This window comes from Sander lucioperca, chromosome 14, assembly GCF_008315115.2.
Source record: "Sander lucioperca isolate FBNREF2018 chromosome 14, SLUC_FBN_1.2, whole genome shotgun sequence".
Lineage (NCBI taxonomy): Eukaryota > Metazoa > Chordata > Actinopteri > Perciformes > Percidae > Sander > Sander lucioperca.
Genome location: NC_050186.1, coordinates 7,027,734 through 7,052,378, shown reverse-complemented (window position 1 = coordinate 7,052,378; position 24,645 = coordinate 7,027,734). Strand labels below are relative to the sequence as shown.

General features: G+C 42.4%; 1 protein-coding gene across 1 annotated transcript in view; it reads right to left on the bottom strand.

Moving 5' to 3' along the window:
- The window catches only part of megf10 (multiple EGF-like-domains 10), an 81,565-nt gene that overhangs the window by 23,429 nt on the left and 33,491 nt on the right, over window positions 1–24,645 (bottom strand). Inside the window, exons 6-10 of the mRNA XM_031282270.2 lie at window positions 12,378–12,624; window positions 11,022–11,142; window positions 9,452–9,588; window positions 4,901–5,113; window positions 176–350 (exon numbers count right to left, since the gene is read on the bottom strand). Coding sequence (XP_031138130.1) covers window positions 176–350; window positions 4,901–5,113; window positions 9,452–9,588; window positions 11,022–11,142; window positions 12,378–12,624 — 893 coding nt within the window. The remainder of the gene's footprint in view (window positions 1–175; window positions 351–4,900; window positions 5,114–9,451; window positions 9,589–11,021; window positions 11,143–12,377; window positions 12,625–24,645) is intronic.

Sequence of the window (24,645 nt, the reverse complement as noted above, 5' to 3'; positions counted from 1 at the left end):
TGACGAGGCATTTTTCAATACTTGCTACTTTAGAGGCTGCTAAGCGGTTGCTGCCTAAAAAATACTGAATTGGGTTCCCAGCCCTAATCCACACACTGTGTAAGCATCATGGATTGACACCATAATTTGACCTAAAGCATTCGTTGACATTGGGACATGTTAGAAAATGGTTTACCGTGAACCCTGGAGCGCAGATACACTCTCCGCTCACACTGTGGCAGTCAGCACCGTTCTGGCACTGGCACACCTGCTGGCAGGACTCGCCATAAAATCCCGGAGTACACGTCTCGTTGCAGTAGAGGCCGGACCAACCCGGCTGACACGTGCACTCCCCTGACATTGGGTGGCAGCTGGTGACAAAAGAGGTACAAACTGTAGTTACATCCCTTAGTTCATTAGTTTTTGATCATACTGTAGGTCTATTATTGGTCTATTATTGATTCTCAGGCCACATCTACACTGCTACATTTTCATTTTTCATTTTGAGACAAAAACATCTCCGTACACAGAAGGCGTTTAGCTCCAGTAGCAGAAGTAATCTGCGTCCATATTAACACGTCCATATTAACACACACACACCTTTCACACACACTGGGCATGTGCGTGCTGGTGTAAACAGGAAGCAGATTGTCTGACTTTACTCTGCGGTTGGAAATCATGGATGTAGAATAGAAAAAACTAAAAATACTTTGGAGAAAGAACAACAACGGGGAAAAGTAAGAGCAGGGTTTTATTAGCTTGTCATCGTTTCCAAATGTCTCCGTTTGTGTCCGTCCTGACTACAGAGCAACCCCACAGTTTTCAAACCAAAACGGGGGCAGCAGTGCTTCCAAATGTCTCAGTTTTAGGGGCTCGGAAACACAAAATTACTGCGGATGCCGGGCGCAAACGTTTGTAAGTTTTTAAACTAAAACGTAGTAGTGTAAATGTAGCCTTAGATTTCAGTTACCTGAACTTTCAGTAACTGAATCTTTATGGGCCTACCAGGGCCAAAAGCAGGGCTTCTCAAAGTCTGGACCAAGGTCCACATGTGGATGTGGACCAACCGGCAAGTCAATCCGGACCCGGCCCATACCTTGTCTTATGAATACAATGCTTTATGAAGTGTAACAGTTTCCATGTGGAAATACATTTCCCATTGATCAAGTTATGTTGACTAATAAATTGACTAAAACGTCGGAAAACGTGACAAAAACATTGAAAAATGGGACAAAAGTGTCCAAAGGCGACAGAAATGTTGCAAAAAGCGCCGCAGAAGCAAAAAAGAAAAGGCGGAAAATGCCAGAAAAAAAGGTCGAAGCCACAAAAACTTCCTTTTACTACATGAAGCTGAGAATACTGCTGTACTTTTACGGCATGAAGCTCAAAAAACAGCAGGTGTTGTTATTCCCAATTGTTCCAGACCGTTGACCTGGAATAAAAATCAGACGCAGACCTTTGAGTGATGTGTTTAAGAACCCCTGGCCTGAAGAGTTTATTATGCTTAAAACAAATGTGTTTGGACTTTGTGCGACATGATGTCCAACCGTATCTCAGTTCAAATAGTTTCTCCCTGTTCTGAGTGGGTGCACAATGTACTCCAAAACCTGACCAGCAGGGTGCCGGTGTGTGCCGCTTGGGTTTCCACTCCAGTTTAATGTGGCACAGAAAACACCTGCTCCTTATGCCAACCTGAATCAACTCCATCTTTGCGGTGAGTAAATAAAATATCACATATTCCAAGAGCACTGGGAACAATACAGTCTAATAGAAACATATGTCGCCCGCTTGTACTGACTACATTTCAATAGGAAAGGTACTGTAGCATCTTTGCAATCATCCTCTCTAGGCCTTTTTTATATAATTGAATGGCATATTATGGGGGACAGACCAGCTGAACCTCATTACCATGGATTCATTAGTGAGGCAGGCCATCAGACCCAGCACCAGGGGGCCAAGGTTGTGAGGGGAGCCCCAAAGACAGACTTGGCTGTGTGTAATGATTATTATTACTTTGACACATTTCCTGGTAACCCCTGTTCTCTGAGAACAGAGAGTAGAAAAGTCCTTCATCACGTTTACAAAAACATCTTCTCCTTTAAGATGGTTTGGGTAGGGTGAGGGCCTTTTTCAGCATCTGTGCTAAGGGACTAGAGTTCTGCAAGGGCCTAAAACTGAGACCAGAAGCTGGCCGTACCCACATCTTTTAGGCTGTGGTCACATCAGCAAAAGGGGATCCGGCGAATTTCCGCAGGGTGGTGCGGTGGAGGGAGTGTCACTTTTAAAAAAAAAAATTTTAAGATTATTTTTGGGGCATTTTTAGGCCTTTATTGACAGGTCAGCTGAAGACATGAAAGGGGAGAGAGGGGGAATGACATGCAGCAAAGGGCCGCAGGTCAGAGTCGAACCTGGGCCTGCTGTGTCGAGGAGTAAACCTCTATATATGGGCGCCTGCTCTACCAACTGAGCTATCCAGGCGCCTGGGAATGTCACTCAAATGGCTCATTTGTGTGACATCATGTTGTGTTATTTAACCCCCCAACGTAGCACAAGTAGACTTTAATATTTCACAGTTTTCCGTCAGATTTATAGATCTCCTAGACCTTTCCAAGCGTACTTAAAGGCAGCTTCATTTCCCGGAGAAAGAAAAGAGACGGAGGGACTGAGGGAACAGTTCACAGCTTGCGTTTGGTGTTTTAAAACGTTATTGTGGCAGAGATAGAGGCAGTGATGTTTCCTGTTTCCTGTTTCCTGTACGGGACTCTTATATCCAGCCTCAAAACACAACGACAAGTCTGGCCTCCGCAGCGTGAAGTGGTTGCGTTTCTCCAAAAGTTGAGTCGGTCCCCGCTGCAGCCTAAACACACTACCTCCATTCAAAATCAATGGAAAGACCTGCGTTTTCACTGTGGTGTCTGGTGGCCGACGCAGGCAGTGTGAATGCAGGCTGACTGAACCCAGCTGGTACTACCAAATTTGAGACCAGGAGAGAGCCAAAGCTGATGGTTTACTTTTTTTCGTTCGTTACTGACGTTATCGGTATCTTATCAGGCTAATGAAATAATTTTGCTACGCTCTCTTTTGCTCTTCCCACTTGACATTGTGTGATATTGCCACATGTGATGACATTTGGCACAGTCAGAGAGAAAAAACCCAAACCCCCAATATTTTATAATAAGTTTGTTCTGAGAGGCTCTCTCTATTGATCCTTAAAGGTTCCATATTGTAAAAAGTGAGATATCCAGGTCTTGTTTGATTATAAAGCAGGTGCAGTTGCTATATAAATAAGTATCAAAATGCTCAATCCACAGAGAAACAGGCACACAGCTTGTATTCAGAAACTGTGCCTTTAAACCAGGCGTCAGGACTTCCTGTACGGTTGTGATGTCACAACTGTACTATACATAGGTAGAAAGTTCTGCTACAGTGCCGTTACAGTCATTCTCCGGCTGCAATGACGGTGCGGAGACTCTAAAAGTGCAGATGCTGAAGACCCGGAAATGCTGACCAATCAGAGCAGACTGGGCTTTTTCAGGAGGGGGGCTTAAAGAGACAGGCGCTAAAACAGAGTGTTTTAGACAGAGGGGAAATAGAATACAAGGAATACAAGTATATTCAGACAGACTCAGACAGTATGACAGATATAAAGTGTTTTTTTAACATTAATGCATGTAAACATGTTCTAGTAAAAACCCCAAAAAGTATCAACCTGAAAATGAACATAATAAGTGACCTTTAAGTAACTGTGTAGGTTAGGCTCTGCTTGATACTGAAGAAACGGAAAGTCTCTATGATGATCTGCAGTATCACAGGTGGGAGCTGCCTGTATTTGTTAGTGATTGTGTTGGATTGACAGCTGGCCCACCTGACACAGCGCTCCCATAGAGGAGCAGCAGAACAGCTGTTCTCTGCAGACACATGCCCCCGCCAGCTGTGCCAGCCTAACTGATCACTGCCTACTGGCCCACAGCAGTCAGCTGTCTGCAGGGTCAACAATCACACTCACAAACGTCCTAGTGACACCTGTTAACAGTTGGATTTAAAATATACAGATTTGAACACTAAGAGCAATATTGGAACATTTTACATTACATGTCATTTAGCAGATGCTTTTATCCAAAGCGACTTCCAATTAAGTGAGAGGGAGGGTAACATGTTTTTAGTGGTGGGGGAAACCGGAGCACCCGGAGAAAACCCCGGGACCATGCAAACTCCACACAGAAAGGCCCGGGACGACCAGGGTTTACTGTGAGGCCACAGTGAAACCATTGGGCCACCGTGCTGCCAATTTAAGCAACTGACTGACAAAACTTGACTCTGTTTATCAAGATGTTCAAATCGGAAACATTAAATTGACCCCAGCCAGGGGCGTAGCTGTAATTTCCAAAATGAGGGGGACTGATTGTTCAGCAGGATGATTTTTATTGAAAAGATCTCCTACCATTTGTTTCACCAAATCGCAGAGTCCAAGTAGCCTACATTTCATATATGATTGATGGAAACGCTGACATTTGGGGGTAGTGTAGCGGGGCAAATTCCCCCCCCAGGGAATTTTTTGGCTGTAATAGCCCAAATTTGGTGGCCTCTGCACATTCTAATGCCACTTTTCCATCATATACACAGATCTTAATTATTGCATTTAATGAGTTTTCTTTCCTACATGTTTTTGTATATATTTGTATTATAATGTATATTATTTTATTATTGCCTATATCTACGGTATATGAGTCTATCAATCAACTGATGCAACCTGAGTAACATGTGCACCTACTTATGGTGCGTTCAAATAAGTGTGGGGGACAGAGGGCATCGACATGTAAAGTGCGGGGGACATGTCCCCCCCCCCGTACCTAGTGTCAGCTATGCCCTTGACCCCAGCGACTACATGCGGGGCTAAGTTTGAACATTATTTACTGCGTACCTGCGTGTGTTCTGGGCGGAGCACGGACACATCCTGTCACAGCGGAGGCCGTAGTGTCCTTCAGGACACAGTCGGACATCACATATCTCCCCCGTGTATCCCGGCTCACACAGACACAGCCCGTTGGTGTGGTAGCACTTGCCCTTGTTCTTACAGCGACATGTCTTTGCACAGCCAGCGCCGTAAGTTCCAACTGGACACTCGTCCTGGCACCTGTTCACAGCAAGAGACACATTTCAAAAGGTGTTATTAAGTTATTAACGTAGTTAACCTAGCTATTTACAACCATTACCATAAATTATTAACCAGCACTTGGATTAGCAAGAGTCAAAGCGGCAAAAAAAGTTTTCAAAGCATTGAAAAAGTGTTTAAAAAAGCCTTGAAACAAACGTAAAAAAACCTTTCAATTAATTAAAAAACCAGGGGGGACCAATTATATTTCAGGGGGGCCGGTGCGACCCCCTTGTACATGTCTGGTTGGCTCACCAAACACTAGGAATCCACCTCTGGGGACCAGGAATATCCAACCAATCACAATGTTGAGAAATCTAGCCCTAGAACAGTGTTGGCTAAGAATAACTAAGACTGCATTTTACATCGCTATGTTTTGGTTTATAAACGAATATCTTCTGCTACGTTTCTCATTCCCCCTGCTCTGGTGTTTACCCCTCTCACTCCCCCTGCTCTGGCGTTTCCCCCTCTCATTCCCCCTGCTCTGTCGTTTCCCCCTCTCATTCCCCCTGCTCTGTCGTTTCCCCCTCTCATTCCCCCTGCTCTGTCGTTTCCCCCTCTCATTCCCCCTGCTCTGGCGTTTACCCCTCTCATTCCCCCTGCTCTGGTGTTTACCCCTCTCATTCCCCTGCTCTGGTGTTTCCCCCTCTCATTCCCCCTGCTCTGTCGTTTCCCCCTCTCATTCCCCCTGCTCTGGTGTTTCCCCCTCTCATTCCCCCTGCTCTGGCGTTTACCCCTCTCATTCCCCCTGCTCTGGTGTTTACCCCTCTCATTCCCCTGCTCTGGTGTTTACCCCTCTCATTCCCCTGCTCTGGTGTTTACCCCTCTCATTCCCCCTGCTCTGTCATTTCCCCCTCTCATTCCCCCTGCTCTGGTGTTTCCCCCTCTCATTCCCCCTGCTCTGGTGTTTCCCCCTCTCATTCCCCCTGCTCTGGTGTTTCCGAGCACCTAAACCAGAGACATTAGGAAACACTTCTGACCCGTTGTGGTTCTGAATCTGCGGGGTTGTGTTTCAAACGGAGACCTTTGACAACACCGACACTGACGCCAACGTTTCTCCTCCTGATTGGGTCTCATCGGTCAAGACGTCACCTACTCTGAGACTAAAGCTGCTAACGTTACCATGGTAACTACCAGCAGTGGTCGGAGTCTCCACGCTGCCTCCTGTTTATGTCCAGTATACCAGAATGTTGATGAGATATGAGGTTTGGGCGTGTTAGTTTAAACAGAGATTAGTTCTTCTACTGGAGATAAAAACATGGAGATCGCTTTTGGCTCAAAACTTGAAAACCAAAACGTAGAAATGTAAATGTAGCCTAAAATACATCATGATTCAACGTCCACCGGTGAGTGTAGTGTCATGGAGTTTGCACTAGTTGGATCCACCACACACTGCTGCCGGCAGTAAAAAAGCTCTGCGGTGGTTCCATGAACTGAATCACAGAGCTTCAGCTAATGGGGCTGCAGCTAAGCTAAACAAACCATCTGCAAACAAACAGTTTGAAAATGAATGCAGTGGGTCCTCATTACCTCTTCCATAGTTACAGTACAAATATATACCAGTCCAACCACCAAATCAAGCTGAAAAAGAAATGCCCTCCTCCAGTCCCATCATTTAGAGCAGGCAAGAAGAAGAAAAAGGACCAATAGGATCTTATGTGTGTTTAAAAGATTTGACAGAAGCTTCACTTGACAGTTAATGTTGTTGTCTCTGATACTTTAACACCATATTTTATCATCTACATTCTTGCAAACCACTGTCAAACAGCCAGCGTTGGAAGAAGTATTCAAATCCTTTACTTAAGTAAAAGTACTAATACCACACTGCAAAAATACTCTGTTACAGCAAAAGTCCTGCGTTGAAAATGTTTGGTTGAAAAGGCTTATTTCTATCTTTTTATAATGCTACTTAGGTAAAAGTCTGGAAGTATCATCAGGAAAATGTAGTTTAAGTATTACAAGTAAAGAACTCTCCTCCCATTTTAGAAAGCGGAAAGGATCCAAACAGTTGTGTGTTTAATGGTCTAAAAGTAATTAAAGCTGTCAGATGAATAGTGGAGTAAAAAGTACAATATTTCTCTCTGAAATGTAGCGAAGTAGAATGTGGCATGAAAAGAAAATACTCAAGTAAAGTACAAGTACCTCAACATTTGGACAGAAGTACAGTACTGGAGTAAATGTACTCAGTTACATTCCAACACTGCCAAACACTGTGGTGTTCCTTCCTCCAAGGGACAGATATTGGGTTCGGGCGTGGCATGGCCAGCCCAGTTTTAAGCAGTGCTATATTGTGACGTTTGGCTTCCCTTAAACATTCATGAAAGGCCACATGGACGGGCTATTCCTGTCTCGTCACTGGTCTGCTAAAGTATATAGTGTGTGCTCTTTGATATTGCTAATTATACGGGCGAAAGCCCTGCATGGCGCTAGGATTTGTCTGTGAAAACACTGACTGGGCTTCCTGGTTTTGGTTTTGCTCTTCTCTCTGGAGGATGTGGAAGATTTAAGCAGACACAGATGATTTGGTTTGTGGTTGGTTTGTTTTACTCCTCAGAATGTCATAATCAGGTCCAGAGGGGACAACAAGGTCGTGGGGGTCGAGGTGCACGCGCCATAAAATGACGTCACCACGGCTGTCGATTCAAGCGCGAAGGCCCCGCAAGCTGTCGCGGCGCGTGGTCGTGCACCTCTGAATTTTTTTAACTACGCGCCCCACTGCAAGGGCTGCGCTTTCAGTTCAACACGGTCGGCTGGGAAGAACTGGTTCGTCTGTACAAAAATCTGTATGATTCTCCAGGTACAGACCACAGAGAGTCCAACAGCCTTAAATATTTGGTCAGAGAGAGACACCACACTGGGAAAAGAAGAAACATTTAGCTGGATAGTGTGGAAAAACACGAGAGATTGTTTTATCAAAGCTAATAAACGGCTTCATGGAAAGAGTGTTCTTCATATGCAGACAGTCATTTCGATTTGGAGATGAACACCAGTCACGTCAATGATTAGAGGAGATAAATGTAATGTTTCGTGGTACACTGGTGTTTAACATGGATGTGTTTACTACTGTTGCCAGGCAGCGCTCTCCTTTCCTTCCGGTTTCTTCTCTACTACTTCTTGCTCATTCACAGATTATTTTGTCTGTACGCCCTCTGGTGTTTCGGAGAGTAGTGCAACAAACAATGCGTTGAGCATAAACGACTCTGTGCGTGCTCGTAGGGCGCGTGCCATCTACGGCGGCCCGTGCACGGTGTCGAGCACGAGTATACCCGCACCTTTAGGCTTAATCTCTCGGAGTTACAAATACAGTCAAATAGATACAGCTTCCAATTCAGGTGGAAATTAAATGTCAGCATAATTATCAGTCAATACGTTAAAGCACCTTTAAAGAATAAGACTGGCATTTTTCATTTCATCATGCATTTTTTCAACCCCTTTTCTCACCCTATGTCTAAGGGAGACACCATATGTCCCATATGAGCTGGGACACATCGCGAGAGACCCACAGAGATTCTTTGTGTTAGCTGAAGGAAAATACCCGCAGGAAACTGTACTTTATAACGTATCTTAACTGTAACTGTCATTCTTTTTTTAGTGGTGCCAAGTATTCAACTTCTTCAATACAAACATGTAAAATGGACATTTCTTTCATTTCATTTAAATTCAACAAGCAGTTTAGCTTTAGTTTTAGCAGAATACTGAAAGCAGCAGAACTGAGTACACTTTAATATCTGTTTATTTATGGCAAGTAATAGCGCTATTGCGATATTCAACAACGTTATCATGTATTGCGTATTGTCCTCATATGGTGCAGTCCTAGCCCACACACAACCCAGTGCAGCCAGCCTTCTCTTTACTAGGCACACACTATGTCAGGGAATGTCAGTCTGTGTCATTCTCATGACAGTTTAATTTGAAAGATATGGGATTATTTGTGAAATTGTTACCTTAAACATGTATATTTGGGTATTGTTTTGTTGTTTTTGTTTGTTGTAGTTGGATAGACTTATACCCTGTAGCAGAACATTTTCCCTAAATTTCATTGAAATTGTGATATGCTATTCTATCTTTTGGGGAAAATGCCTCTGCAACTTTGAAATTTCACATGAATGTGCTGAAAAGCCGAAGTTTTCCACCAACCGCTATATGCGACATGCATTCGTGACTCAGAGCTGTGAAAAGAGTCTCAAAACTCCATACATACACACAAACACAAACACACGCACACACACACACACACACACACCTCATGTGCAGGTGAACCGTGCACACACATTTAACAATCTGTAAATGATGCAAAACTACAACCAAGGTTGCTCTTACCGTTCTCCCGTGTATCCAGGGCTGCAGAGACACTGTCCAGTGGACAACACACAGAAGCCGTTGTTGTGACACTGACATTCCTGGGAACAGTTTTGTCCAAATCTCCCCTCTGGACATGGCTGTCCACACACTGTACCCTGCACACAGTAGCGACAACTTACATACAGTATCTATGCTGTTCATCATGTGACGCTTTGAATAGATGCTTTAATGGTTTCTACGAACTGATGTTCCTAATCCTGGATACAGCTCCCTGTTCTGTAGTGTAGTCTATAACTTCAAAGACAAACTCTTCCTGACAAGAATTCAGAGCTCCTTCCACATTATGACCTCAAGGTACTGATTGTAGGAGACTTTGATATGCATGGCGCCTTTCTTGAATCTCTGGGACTCTTTTAACTTTATCACATGTGTGAAAGGAGCTGCTCGTTCCCCGACTCGTATCACGACTCTCCTCTCCTCTGGTTCAGCTCATACTGACATGTTATCAGAGCGAGTTGGAGGATTTCCCAGGTTTTGTACACCATCTTTATTCTGCTGGTGTCATGCCCAGTCTGCTGCTACATTCTGTTAGGCCCTTAGTGTGATTTCACTGTCACTGTGTATTAATTAAAAATTGGCCTTTTATAGGATTTATTATCAGTCAGTTTATTTGTATACTGTTATACTGTCTTGTTTTATACTGCTTTTTATCTTGTTTTGAATTAGTTTATTTTTCCAGAGATTTATTGTTGAAGTAAAAGCCATGGAGACCTGGTTGTGTGTATCGGGGGTGGCTTCTGCTGTGCCCCTGCAGACTTGCGGTGCACCGCGAAATTTATTTACAGTCTGTATGTGGCGTCTCCATGCATTCCTTGTGAGACTGGCTATGGCGAACTGTGGAGACCTACTGTCACTGTTCTCCTGTGTTACTTACTAGGTAATAAACGGCTGGTTGAAGCATGTTTCATCAATATACACAACGCACGAGAGTACACAACCGCTACATTAGCACCTCTGACTTCACATAGTTTATTAACAAGATTGGGAACAGTGTTTGATTCGCAGCTGAAATTCAGTGAGAACAGACTGTAGAGGGGACAGCAGAGAATCTGCTAGGGAAGCTAAACTCTTTCGGTGTATGTATCTTTTATCAAACTTTTAACTTTCTCATTTGTGTGCTGGTTTAATGGGGTGTCTGTGAAGGACAAAAACGGTCTGTTAAACATATGTTAAGGTCTACTCCAAGATCACTGAAGTCCAGCGGAAAGACCTCAGCTCTCTGTGGAAGAAACAAGTAGGGCGGAGCTATTATGTTCCTGCACGGAAAACTAATCAGTATGCAAATTCTTTCATTCCTTCAGCCATCAGGCTACTGAGCACAAAGCGTTGATCTATGCTCTTGTTGCTACTGGCATGTTGATGTGGATGTGGATGCTGATTTATTACATGGATGGGATAGAGTGTAAAAATGAATCAGGGATTAATGAAGTGTTCTGAATCTGAATATTGTTAATTCATTTCAGGTGCTTTTGCTCATGTAATGTCCCAATGGTCAATGGGGAGTGTGATTGACGATAACGATGCGTACCATCCATCCTGCAGGACAGGAGCACTCTCCAGTCACATGGTGACACACTCCTCCGTTCTGACACGGACATCTCTCCTCACACTGCTGTCCATGTTTACCGGGAGGACACAGGGCTTCACAGCTAGCAAGGAAAAAAACAGCATCCCATTAATATTTTTCACTCTTAACCAACAGTCCAAAACCTAATAGAGCCAGGGTGCAAATAAGGCCATAGATAACATTTCTTACAGTGAATTGGAGGCTCGGTAGAAGAGGAAGGGTTACTGAAAGAAGAGTGCCTTACATAAAAATGGCCAGAAAAAAATAAAGACACCCGCTTCGGTCCCCCTACAGGTTGGAAGCAGAATTGTCCATTACATTACATTATGCAAGTTTGCCAGATCGGGTAGTGCGAGCTATAGTTCCAATTTGACAACCTGTAGGGGGACCGAAGCGGGAAAAGTTCTCTAGTGTTGCTTTAAGACACAAAGTCCTATTTTGCACGGCTGCATGTAAACGGGAATATTAGTGGAATATTCATTTTCTTTATCCATGTCAATAGCTTAGATGGAATATTGTCTTTTTCAGAATAAAGGGGAAAACTGGAATACTATGTGCATGTAAACATAGTCATTGAGCCTCCCTTTAGCAGTCTGACCTGGTTTCTTTAGAAACTTGGTTCTGAGTCGACTCATAGAAAAAAGATGAGCACATACTGTACTCTGACACCAAACAAAGGCACTAGAGCCGGGATCTTCACCAGGGGGTCCGGGACCCCTAGGGGGTCCTCAGAGTCAATGCAGGGGGGTGTCCAAATTATTGTTAAGTCTGAACATGAATCCAACATATTATTAGCAGATATAAATCCCCATTGCTGACTGGCCTGGTAAGGTAGTCACTAAGGTAGCCATGCACAGATACAGCTCATCCTAAGGATTCACTGTGACACATGTATGTTTAACATAAAAACATGATTTATAAGATCATACCAACAATTATTTGGCTATTTTAATAGCTTAGTATTCTATGCAAAAAAGGTATGCATAAAGGCTTTAGGCTGCCATACACATTATTGTAGGCCCAGTTTAATATGCAACTTAATTTTATCCAATATATATAGTATGGAGTCCCTCCTCCATCTCTCTTTCAGTTAAGGGGTCCTTGGCTTAAAAAACATTGAAGACCCCTGCACTAGAGAATCATGTATTTGGAAAGACATGTCATACATGTTAACATATCCAGCAACATAGAAAACAAAACTGACTGCTACCCAAACATAAAAAGTGCTTCTCAGTAGGCACGGAGCTTTTACTTTAATGTCAATATTGGGATTAGAAACAGGAAACAGATTCTCACACATTCTGTCCTCCGACTTACAAAGCTCCAGTGTATCCTGGTGAGCACTTGCATTCTCCGGTCACATGGTGACAGGCGGCTCCATTCTGGCATTGGCATTTCTGCTGGCATCCGTTTCCATAGGTGCCCACTTCACACTGGGCCTCGCAGCGCCATCCTCTATACCCAGGAGTGCAGATGCAGGCTCCGGTGATGGGGTTACACAGAGCGCCGTTCTGGCACTGACATCTGTTACTACAGTGGGGACCCCAGTGGCTACTGTCACAAGCTGAGGGAAGGAAGGAAAATAATCAAGATTCACTGGATGCCACAGGTCACAGACTGTCAATCTACCACCATACCAAGAATACCACATTAAACAATAAGGGGTACCGTTTTTTTTTTTAACCTGGACCCTATTTTTCCATGTTTTTGTGTCTAAGTAATCCATAACGATGACGATTCATTTACGGGATTGTTCTGGAGCTGCCGGAGGTTCACCGGATGTCCGTCCCCTTCCTCTTTCTTTGTGTTGGCGTTCTAACCTCTGGTGGATTTGTGAGGACTATGGTTAACTGCTCCTCAGATCTCTGCAGGGTAAATCCAGACAGCTAGCTAGACTATCTGTCCAATCTGAGTTTTCTGTTGCACGACTAAAACTACTTTTGAACGTACACATGTTCCACCAAAACAAGTTCCTTCCTGAGACTATTTAGCAGAGGCACCGTGGCTCCGTCTGGCGCTTAGCACCGCCCAAGACGATTGTGATTGGTTTAAAGAAATGCCAATAAACCAGAGCACGTTTTCCTCCCATCCCAGAATGCTGTGTGGACTAGCCAGACCCTCTTCCGCAGTGCTGTGGAGGAAGGTCTGGCTATGCGAGACTACTGGTGAGCCATGCTGGAAGTGTAACCCTGATCTCAAAAGCCGCTTTCCAACCAAGTAGTTACAGGAACGTAGTTACAGGAATAGTCCACTTCTAAACAGATCTACTAACTACTCTCCCCCCAAAACAGTTTTTTCCATTTGCATTCCCACTGGCCAAGTGGCCATAGGGACTATAGGAGGGGTAAGAGAGTGATGCAAGCACGGCAACGGTCTTTATAGCGTTAAAATCAGAACACAAATACACCAAAAAAAGCATATGTGTCATAATTTAAACAAGTCTCCCGAAGAGAAACGGGTATCTCTCTCTCCCCCGCCTCTGCCTGCTGCGCTGTGGACGTGTGTGACTGTGTGTGTGTGTGTGTGTGTGTGTGTGTGTGTGTGGAGTTTAACTCTGAAAAGACAGTTAACCACAGGTTCCCGTTAATCTTATGATGGACGTGTTGTGATACTTAAACAAACTATCAGTCAACGGCGAAATAAAAGCCTCTTATTTACGAGAGCGGTCTGAGAGACCTCCAGCTTACAGCGAGGTGTCTGAGCATGACTGGCTGAGTGACGAGCTAGAGGCCGGGGCAGGCGCCTGCTGGCTGTCGCCTCACTTCATGGAGCTTCTCAACTCCGAAAACTTTGAAGCAAATTGTCAATTCGGCATCAATTTGCACGAGACTGCCTATATTCGAAATCTAAACAGTTAATTTCTCACCTAAAACGTTGTCAGAAGTGAATTTAGTGATGAATAAGATGGTGAAAATTGTTAAAATTGTCCCGTTGTTGGTCTGTCTGTAACGGAAACCCGACCCTCGTTGACCTAGGTTCATATGCTGAAAAGGGAACAGCGAAAAGAGCCTGCCCTGAAGTAGGAGCTGAAAGAGTTACAGGAACTGCGGCCAGAGGAACTTAAAAATCCCCAAATTGGTCCAGTCGGAACACGAGAAAAAAAGGGTTCTAGGAATTTTATGTTCTAGGAACTGCAAAAATCCCTCCGGTCGGAAGGCAGCTAAAGTGGGTCCAGGATAAAGGACAACCTTTTGTTGGATCTGCTTCCAAAGTAATCCAACTGTGAAGGATGAGGCTGGTGTTATACATGCTATATTTTACAGGGGTGATAGGTGCTTTTCTAGGTTTTAGGGGCTATTTCCATAGCGATAACCAAGCCATGAAAAGGGTAAAACCAACAATGTGTTAGTCCATCTCTCAAAAGCTCCCTTTTCCTGTCTCTACATCGCTTCAAGCTGGCGTCGATCTGATTGTTTAGCATGGTAGCTAAAATCTGGACCTTTTCAAAGAAGGTCTGGCAATGCGAGACTGTTAGTCATCAAACTTGAGGCTGAAAGCGAAGCTGGCTCCTCATGACTGACATGAAAACCAGCTGATTGTACAAGCAGCCAGAGACTCGATTACTCCTAATCAGTGTGTGGCCAGGCGGGCCGCGACCTGAACCCACCTCATTAACCTCTGGCTGTTGGAGTTCACCCTTAATCAGACCACACCTTATATCCATGTGTCTGGCCTTCCCATCACCACTCGCAATGGAAGCTTCACCATGTGTAGCCACAGAAACTGGTTAACCTGAGAATGGGTTGTTTAGTTCTAGATGTCTTTCATCTTGTCACGTCACATATTGCCTCTGCCAATGACTGGGGGCAGAACAGGAGGGAGTCACAAAGGTTTACAGTGGCGGCCAGGCCTTTCATTATGGGACTCTGCGTCATGGAAGTCTATATTAAGTTTAGGGGAAAGTGAGTTTTCACTGGAAAAACAGACAAACAATTGAAGGTTTAGATAAGGACTTTATAACTTACACTGTGTATTTTACTGTAGCGCTGTCGTCAGCCAACTGTTAAGCAGCTCATTAGCCAGATTTAAAAAAAACGAGTCTTTTTTCATGGTTTTGGCCAACATGTGTATGGGTTATGATAACATTAGCTGTGTGGGAAACCGTTCCCTCATTCCCTCACTCGCTATTCCCTATATATTGTTGATTAAACAGGGAACTATATAGGGAACGACCAAACGAGATTTCAGACACACTGAAAGTATCGTTGCGTCAGCAGATGTGCCGGTTAATGTGTGACAGAGGCGGGCACACCCAGCATCATGTAAACATACCCAAACAAAAATACTCCTAATACGTCCCTGAAACAAAGCGCGCACTCAGGAGGAGAATAAAAGCTTGTATATTATATATGTTGCATGTTACATTTCCCCTGTTTAGAAACCAAAGCCTGCTCCATATTTCCTTTTCAGTTCCCGCGGGTGCTTCTTCTTCTCCTTCTCCTCCGGGAAAACATGACTGCGTTGCATTGTGGGATACGGGAGTAAAATGTAGGCTACATCATATGTACACTCAAATTAGCTGAGCATTGTGGGTATTTTATAGTGGACTATATAGTGAATGAAATTAACCGCGGAGAATTTGAACACCACTACAAAATGACAAACACATTATACAGGGAACTATTTCTGTGATAGGGAACAGTTTCTAACACAGCTAATGTGTTTACCAAAGTAACGGATTGATTTCTTTGAAGGCACCAATCAAAGCACAAGCTTTCATATCTCTGCTCTAATGCTAGATTTACGCTCCACTGCACACTACAAAGACACTTTAAAAATGGTCAAGAGATGGACATGGGGGATATGAAACAAAGGACACCCTTCTGTCAGGGTCTGTTAACTGGGATGGCTGTTTATAACAGACAGGATGGGTCACAATTTTACCTCTCACCATTGTTTTCTCTTCCACATAACTAATCAGGGGGTTTGTTTATACAACCCCGTCTGACTGCTCATGTTTCGGATCCATCAGACTTCTTTTAGTGATGTCCCAAAAATCTCAGTACCGATCTCGGGCAGGCGGACCTCATGGTAGACGAGAAAATTTCATTCAAAGGATCATTTTTAAATTCTGTGGACCAACAAACTTCTGCGCAAACGTCATCCACTGATGAAGACAATGAGAGGATTGAAAGCATCGGGAAAAGCTAGTAAGTGGAGCTTGAGTTAAGACTTCTGTTTCTTCTTAGACTCTGTCTCATGTTTCCCATGTCAAGAATACATTTCACTCACTCACTCACTCACTAAACTTCTTGTGTTTGCTGTGGTATCTTGGTTCATTTTGGTGTTGCACAACAGATAATGTGAGAAATATAATTTATTTTGTCTCCAAGATGGGAACCAGTTGTCAAGTATTTTCGCTCACCTGTCAATCCTCAGTCCAAAATGTTTTTATCTATAACTTCATCTCAATCCACAATCAACAGCTGTCTTTAGATTTCCAGAGCTAATAGCACAGTGTGCCTGCTCAATAATATAAAAGGCTTTCCCATGTTGTGTGGGATCCTGCCTGCTGTGACGGACCTCTGCAGCTGATTGTGGTTTCACTGCCTCAACCAGAATATACACAAGGCAGCTGCAGTAAAACTAAGTGACTGCAGTGACGTGTCCTCGTGGTTTATGGACAGATGTGACTTTCTTTCTGGATTTGTGTTCAAGGTGCAGAGGGCAGATGCTTCAAGAGCAATAGCAGCAGAGAGGGACTCAAGGGACTCATTGAAGTCCTTTTCAACCTACCCTCAGTGAAATAATAAATCATGTCTTTAAACTAAATTTTTAGACAAATCCTAAAATGAAGGACATCCATAAGAGCATAAGTACATTCAAAAGAAATTCTGTCTTAAAGGGTTGATTTTCTAATCATTACAATAAATAATAAAAATAAATGATCATTTTAATTTCTGTTCTGCAGTACATGCTGATGAATGTCTCCAGTACCCGGAGGTCTGCGTTTATCCGCTGGGAAAACCCCCGTTGAATGACTCGCTTCAAAAGGGAAAATATACTAAAGATAGCACATTTCAAGCAGGGCCAACGGTATGAAACGGTCCACACTTCCTGTCTCCTAAAGGGGCGTGGCCTCATTTGAACATGTAGTGAACGTTGTGGGGATGGGTGAAAAGTTATATTTGACTCATTTATGAATATGTTCTTTTGTTAACGTTAGATATTTACACAGCTAAAAGACATATTTAGCATCACGGAGATTAGTTTTATTAGGGCGTTCACAAACATTAGCTGACGTTAGCTTCTCTGTGTTGCCAGATCTCGCGAGAGTTCGCTCCTGAGACACAAACAGGTCTCAAACAAAGTTAATTTTCTCCTGATGTGTCCGTCTGGAAAATGCCAGCTTAGTGTCAGAATGTTCTGGAGATATGTGGCTTGTGAGAAATGGGTCCAATATATACTTTGATGACTATTGGGCGAAAGAATCGCTGATAATCTGTGTTCACGTTCACTTCTCCCGTTGGAATCAACACACTTGGACCTGCCGCTAGTCTCCTAAAGAGGCGTGGCCGTGGAGGAGCCCACAGGACACTGATACAGGAAACTACTCCGAGTTGGGATGTCTCGCTTCTAAACCGTCTCTGGTTTAGCTTAGCCATAGCCTAGGTGTGGTGATGGTGCAGTGGATATGACCCATGCTTTTGGTGTGGGAGATCTGGGTTCAATTCCCACTGTGATACATCAACCAATGTGTCCCTGAGCAAGGCACTTAACCCCTAGTTGCTCCAGAGGTGTGTGACCTCTGATATATGTAGCAACTGTAAGTCACTTTGGATAAAAGCGTCAGCTACATGACATGTAATGTAATAGCAACCATAAACACCACTGGCTCTAGCCGTTTGCTGCTTCCTGTTTGGTGCTGGAGGGAGCGCACCCATTGGTTGTTGACAATGTTCACATGAAATAACTTCACTGCCAAGACTTCAAACTTATGATAATATCAAACACGTTTGATTTTGTCTGAACGTCCAGACGGTAAAAAGATTTTATGACCTTACACCAAACGATGGAGACAGAAATTAGTCTGCGACAGTGAAATCGCTTGAAAAGTCGTTGTAAGGTGTAAGGTCGGCATAAGACGAAATTGTAACGTTATAACAAACATGATGACCGCCTGTTATAAATGAGTAGTTGTTAATTAAACCTGAGTCTGCTTCCAGCAGGTCGGTAATCATCTGGATCTCAAAGCCTACTTAGCAGCTGTTTCTGGTGTTCCAGTCTATGAGTGATATCTGATGTCCAGGAGATTAGGTTGGAAACTCCAGAAAAAGCTAGTAAGTAGATTTAAAAAAATAATAATTGTCAAACCTAATTTTTCCTATTTATGTAGGGTTCGCTCAGATAATTATTTGTTCAAAACAGTGTCATAAAGAAGATATTTTTGCTTAAATAACAATGCATTTCCTTTGAGCTTAGAGCCCTCTCCTCCACTGCATAAACACGACCTGGTGTTTATGTGCCCAGCATGCAGAGTAACACAACCATCTCCAACCATTCCACAACTCTGAAGTTGTTCAAGTGATTAACAGGCTCCTTTTATTCCTCCTGCATTGGCCTGCTTCACTCTGACCTGATAACAAGTGCATTTGGTACTTCCTTTTCCTCAGGCAGTCTGGCCCTGTGTGACAAACAGTGGCGAGGATGGCGGGGGGAGGGTTAGGGGACAAAGAGGAGGAGGAGATTAGAGAAAATAAGATGCACATGTAAAACCCTCCTGCATTCAAATCTGCCATCCTGTTACCTTTGTGAAACCTGACCTAGATTGAAGAAAGGCCAAACTCCAGGAGCTTGGGGGCTCCTCATCTGCCTGCTGAAGAACAGACTGTTCTCTTTCATTGGCCTATTCAAGATGGCAGTGAACAAAAAAAAAAGACTGCACCGTGCCAGGGTTTGGTCACAAGGCTCGCTGTAAGACCTCATAATGTTTTCCAGAGTTCATTTGTCCTTATCTACTGCAGGGAACAAAACTAGATAGACAGCTAAACTTCTGCATACATGTATCTTCTTTTGTATCCATGCAGACACAATAAGTCATAAAAAAAGAATAAAATACACAATAAAATAAACACCTCACACCGAGGGAGACTTCAGGGGAAAGAGTCCGTCAAGTAGAGAAAAAGTCTTGAGCCAGTAACTTGAGCTGCCAGTTGTTGAGAGTTGGCTCAGCTCTGACTGTGCACACTGGGGAGGGATCGGGACCGGGGTGTTTTTCCATCTATTTAGTGATTACCCAGTCTACCAGGCATGGTGCACTCATGGGAACAGAAATCGCCTTTCACACTGATACGGAGGATTCCCAGTGAGAAAAGACATCTGTAGCATTCCCCCACGTTTTCCATGCTGAGTTAAAATGTGTGTCCTTCCCCACAGTTTTATTGTCATTATACAATAAACCTCATCTCACCATTAGGCAGTGTCTTTACACGAGGAAACCATGCTTTTACATGTGTAAAACAAAGAACCAACACCACAAATGATCTCTTAAGCTACATGTCCTGATGTTTTTAGTTCCCAATAGCACTCAAACTGCAAAATGTACAAGTGTATTTTTAAAGCTCCCATATCATGCTCAGTTTCAGGTTCATACTTGTATTTTTAGTTTCTACTGTAACATACACGCTAAAACATTATAATTCTCATACTGTCTGTCTGAATATAACTGTATTCTATTTCCCCTCTGTCTGAAACGTTCCGTTTTAGCACCTGTCTTTTTAAAGGGTAACTACTGTTTTTTTTAACCTGGACACTATTTTCCCATGTTTTTGCATGGCAGCGGTGAAATAAGCTACAATGTAAGTTAATAGGTAAACAGTTTTACAGGGCTGTTCCTAAATAACCATTCGTACATATAGCTATGAAAAGTAATGCACTGTATTTCATATTTTTTTCATGTATTTATTGCTTTTTGCGCCACATTGACTGCTGAGGAGAATAGGAGTTGAAAGAAACCAAAGGGGGTAAAACAATGAGCCGACTGTGAATCGAGAGGGCCAGAGAAAAGTTTGAGGAGGAAGAGAGGTTTGAGAGAGCAGAATCTGCATCACTAGTCATGTTTCCATCAACTTATTTGTACGCGCATTTTGAAGTATCCCATTAGAAAATGTCGATGGAAATGGCAAAATTTGAAAAAACATCCTCAAATTAGCAAAAAAGTTTTTACTCTCGCTTGAGGTGGTTTTTGCCTTTTTCGAAAAAGAGTTAATGCGCAAAATGGGAGATGGAAACAGCTTTGCCGAATAAGTTGGGACGTAGCGAAGAGTCACATGACTATAGTCCCGGTATCCATCGGATGGGGGAAAGATCGGGATACGGGTCCCATCCAGTGCACCATACACTTGTGGCACAAGGTGCGTGGTGGAGTTGCGGTGCGCTGTAGCCTGTGCCTCAGCCACGTCGGGTAAATTGACAAATTGGTTCAACAGCTTGAATCATATGGCCCTACACACCGCGTATACACAGCGGTGAACGGTTGTCTCGCTGACACCAAATGTCTCTGCCACAAGCCTGGATTCTGCACAGGTGGCCAACTTGTACAGTGCTACCTCTCTCCATTTAGCCAAAGAACTTAGCTTCTAAACTCTTTGATTTAGCAAGCCGGTTTGCAATCTACAACAATGCTTAACGTCAACTTGTGATGAAACTACGCTTTGTGTAGTTTATTCTATCTGACCCAGTTGATGGAAACACTTCTAATTCACTTTTTCTTTTTTTGCGACATTTGAAAAGTTCCCTTAAAATTCACTTGACAATTAGATGGAAACATGGCTACTGTCAAGTTGGATCAAAGTTCACATGATCCACACGGGAACCATGAGAAAGTGCTCAGGATGCAAATCTCATACACATATACACTCATATCTATACATGAATGCATGGATAAAAATGTCTACTTCTAACATGCACACAGAAAGGTGCAGATCAGTGTGAGCTTCAGTCCAACTCAATTAAATCAATTATAAAGTATAACTATAATTATAACGTAATGTATAAAAACATGACATCACCCCATGACATCATGTAAAGCACTTTGAATTGCCCTGTTGCTGAAATGTGCTATATAAATAAAGCTGCCTTGCCTTTTAGAATAGTCTTTACAAAATGCAATATTTGTTTGGAGATAAAATTAAAATACTTCTTGAGAAAAATGTTAGGCCATTTTACAAATATTTTTCAAACACATTACTAAAAGTTAACGGATATTCTACCTGTAATTTTCAGACATTTTATCATTTCTTTACGAGTAATGTTTTGGACAGTATACTAATAAGCTACTTTTCTGACATTTTCCTAATATTTTTGGGGCATTTGACTAATATATTTCGGAGATTTTACCAATTTTTGCGTGACATTTCTTGGACATTTTTACCAATTGACCAACCATTTTTCTGAATTTTAGCAATATATTTCGCAAAGTGTTCACACGGACATTTCACTAATCGGACATTTCTGAAAATTGTGAAGACATTTTTATGGACACTTTTTGGACATTTCGCCATTGTTTTTTGGACACTAATATTTTTTGAAGATTTTTCGGAATTTTACAAATATACTTCGAAAAGATTTTCAGACATTTAAAAAGCCACAATTGAGTAAAATGAATACCAATTGTATTTATTTCATCAAATCATTGGATGTAAAGGAAAATAACACTGTATCTCTTTTACCAACTAAATGGGGTAAAGTGAAATGCATAAAAGTTTTCCTTTTCCATTTGAATTCTTTAAAAAACAGTGTCATTTATGTGTTATATTTTTTTGACACATCTAATAACCTGTCCATGTCCATTTCTGGGGCTCTATATAAGACCAGTTTGATGAAGACCAGAATGCTGAAGACTGTCTAGGAATTAATCGTGTGATATATTGGAGAAGATGTGTGCCAATGTTGAATAAAATCACAAAAAAACTGTGATGTGTGGATCGAAATCAGGTCACAACGCATGACAAAGCATGCCAGAGTAAAGAACTGTCTATTGGTTAAAACACACACAGAAAAGAGGATCTTAGACAGAGACACTGTGAGATATACAGTACATGTACATGGTGTTTGTGCTATATTCTCACAGCTGTACTCGAGTCCTCCGGAGCATCTTGTGTTGTTATCATGTGTACTAAATCACAAGCTCCAGCGCCTCAGGTCATTTCCTACCACACAGTGTTCTCCTGCTATTATTCCTGCTCCCCCCTGAACACACGCCTTCCCCCATTTCCTATTCTTGGCCCCCAAATTGATCCCCAGACATATTGTTGAGGCCCACTGACCTGTAAAACACAGTCAATGCATCCGAGTCTTCGCTGTCTCTTGAGGAAATTAAAGATGTTTTACTGAAGGGACGGAGATAGAACAGAGCGGCCGACCCAATAACTACATTTGCTGCTTTTTCGAAGAAATACATATACATATACACACAGAAACGATTGTCCCTCTAATCCAACATTTCAAGTAAACCCATGTGGATTAGAGCACTGCCAAGGTAATGTACTGTATTGGTATATACATATTTTTTTCTCCTAATGTAAGAAAACATTTTATTCATCCAAAATACTGAATATTTAAAAGTTCAGTGCCATTGAGCCTGTTCTCTCATGACCGACTGAGAAACCCCCACAGGTCTCTCCCACAGACGTATTCTCGTCAACGCGTTTGTACGAAAAGTTAGGCACAAATATTGTGTGATATTCTACGAAATTACGGGCCACGTGGCGACCGTTCCCATGACAGTTAAGTTTAGCCGACAAAAGGTGAGCGTCATGCGACGACAACAGTTAAGTTTAGGCAACAGAACGACTAGTTAAGATTAAAAGAAAGATTGTGGTTTGGATTAAAACAGCTGTTCCTTTAAGTAGTACTCCTGGGACACAAACACCTGTTTCCTGGTGAAAGTCTTGTGTTTTCCCCTTAACTTCTTCAGGACATGAACACCTGTTTCCTGGGTGAAAGTCTTGTGTTTTCCCCTTAACTTCTTCAGGACATGAACACCTGTTTCCTAGGTGAAAGTCTTGTGTTTTCTCCTTAACTTCTTCAGGACATGAACACCTGTTTCCTGGTGAAAGTCTTGTGTTTTCTCCTTAACTTCTTCAGGACATGAACACCTGTTTCCTGGGTGAAAGTCTTGTGTTTTCTCCTTAACTTCTTCAGGACATGAACACCTGTTTCCTGGTGAAAGTCTTGCGTTTTCTCCTTAACTTCTTCAGGACATGAACACCTGTTTCCTGGGCGAAAGTCTTGTGTTTTCCCCTTAACTTCTTCAGGACATGATCACCTGTTTCCTGGGTGAAAGTCTTGTGTTTTCTCCTTAACTTCTTCAGGACATGAACACCTGTTTCCTGGGAAAAAGTCACTTGAAAACCCTGTGTTTTCCCTACGTGGAAAAGAGTGGCCTTATACATCAGCAGTCACTGTGGTGCATACAGTAATAAATACGTGGAATGCATATGGATAACAGTGCATTACTTTTCATAGCGATATGTATGGAGGGTTGATGAGAACAGCCTGCTCCCTCACATGAAGAAAACATCAGTGAGTGGGAGAATGAGCAGATTCTCTATCACACACTGACAGCGCTCAGCTTCAGCCTGGTATTGATCTGTGACTGACAGGGCCGACTTATTGTCCCAGAGACACAGACCATTGGTCACTGGGGAGGAAGAGATTAAGATTAGGAAGAAGAAACACTAAACCCAGGAAACATGTGTGGTGCTTCAGAAAACCTACATTTTTAAACTTGGTTACTCTAGTAACCAAGGTGTGATGACCTAGTTGAGTCTGAATAAGCCAGAAAGATCGAGGATTTAGGCCCTATGGGGAAGTTTGAAAAGGCTTAACATATTTACTCTGCAAAAAAAGAATTGTTCTCTTTTATTTTACAGATTTTGCCTGTATTTTTAAAAAAACTGGAGAAAAATTACAAAAGACGAATTTACATGTATATTGAAAAAGAACATGAAAACTGTGACTGTGTAACTGTAAATAGCCAATTAAATCTCCATTTTCTTTAAAGTAAATTCATTCTTTTTCACATAAAAAGTAAAAATGGATCATAATTCCACAAATATTTTTCTTTTATTTAATAGATTAAACTGTTAAATGCAGATTTCATACTGTAAACACATTTCTTAAATTAGATCAAATTAATGAATAGAGGGAATTAGTTTTTACAGGTGTAAATATTCTTCTTTAAATGTTAAAAAGCTAAATATTACACAGGATTTCATGTAACTGTAAAGCCACAAACTGTATTTTCATTATTGAAAATCCCAGTATTTTTATAAGAAAGTGATTTTGCGTTATTCTCCACTTTCTTGGGGGGGGGGCCCAGAAGCCAGAATTAAATCGTTTCTTACTTATTAGTTTTTACAGTGCACCTTGATGAGACCTTAAAGGATCAGTCTGTATTCTACTTTATTCTTAATGTCACAAGTTCCCATGTGCAGAGCCAAACTAACAATGAGTGTAAATATGTATTGTGTGTCTATCCAAAGATTAACACACTGTACTTGTACAGCATGGCAATAGCGATGTGCTTTCCTACGATGTGAAAAGAGCGTGTGAATTCAACATTAAGTTGTTACATTGAACT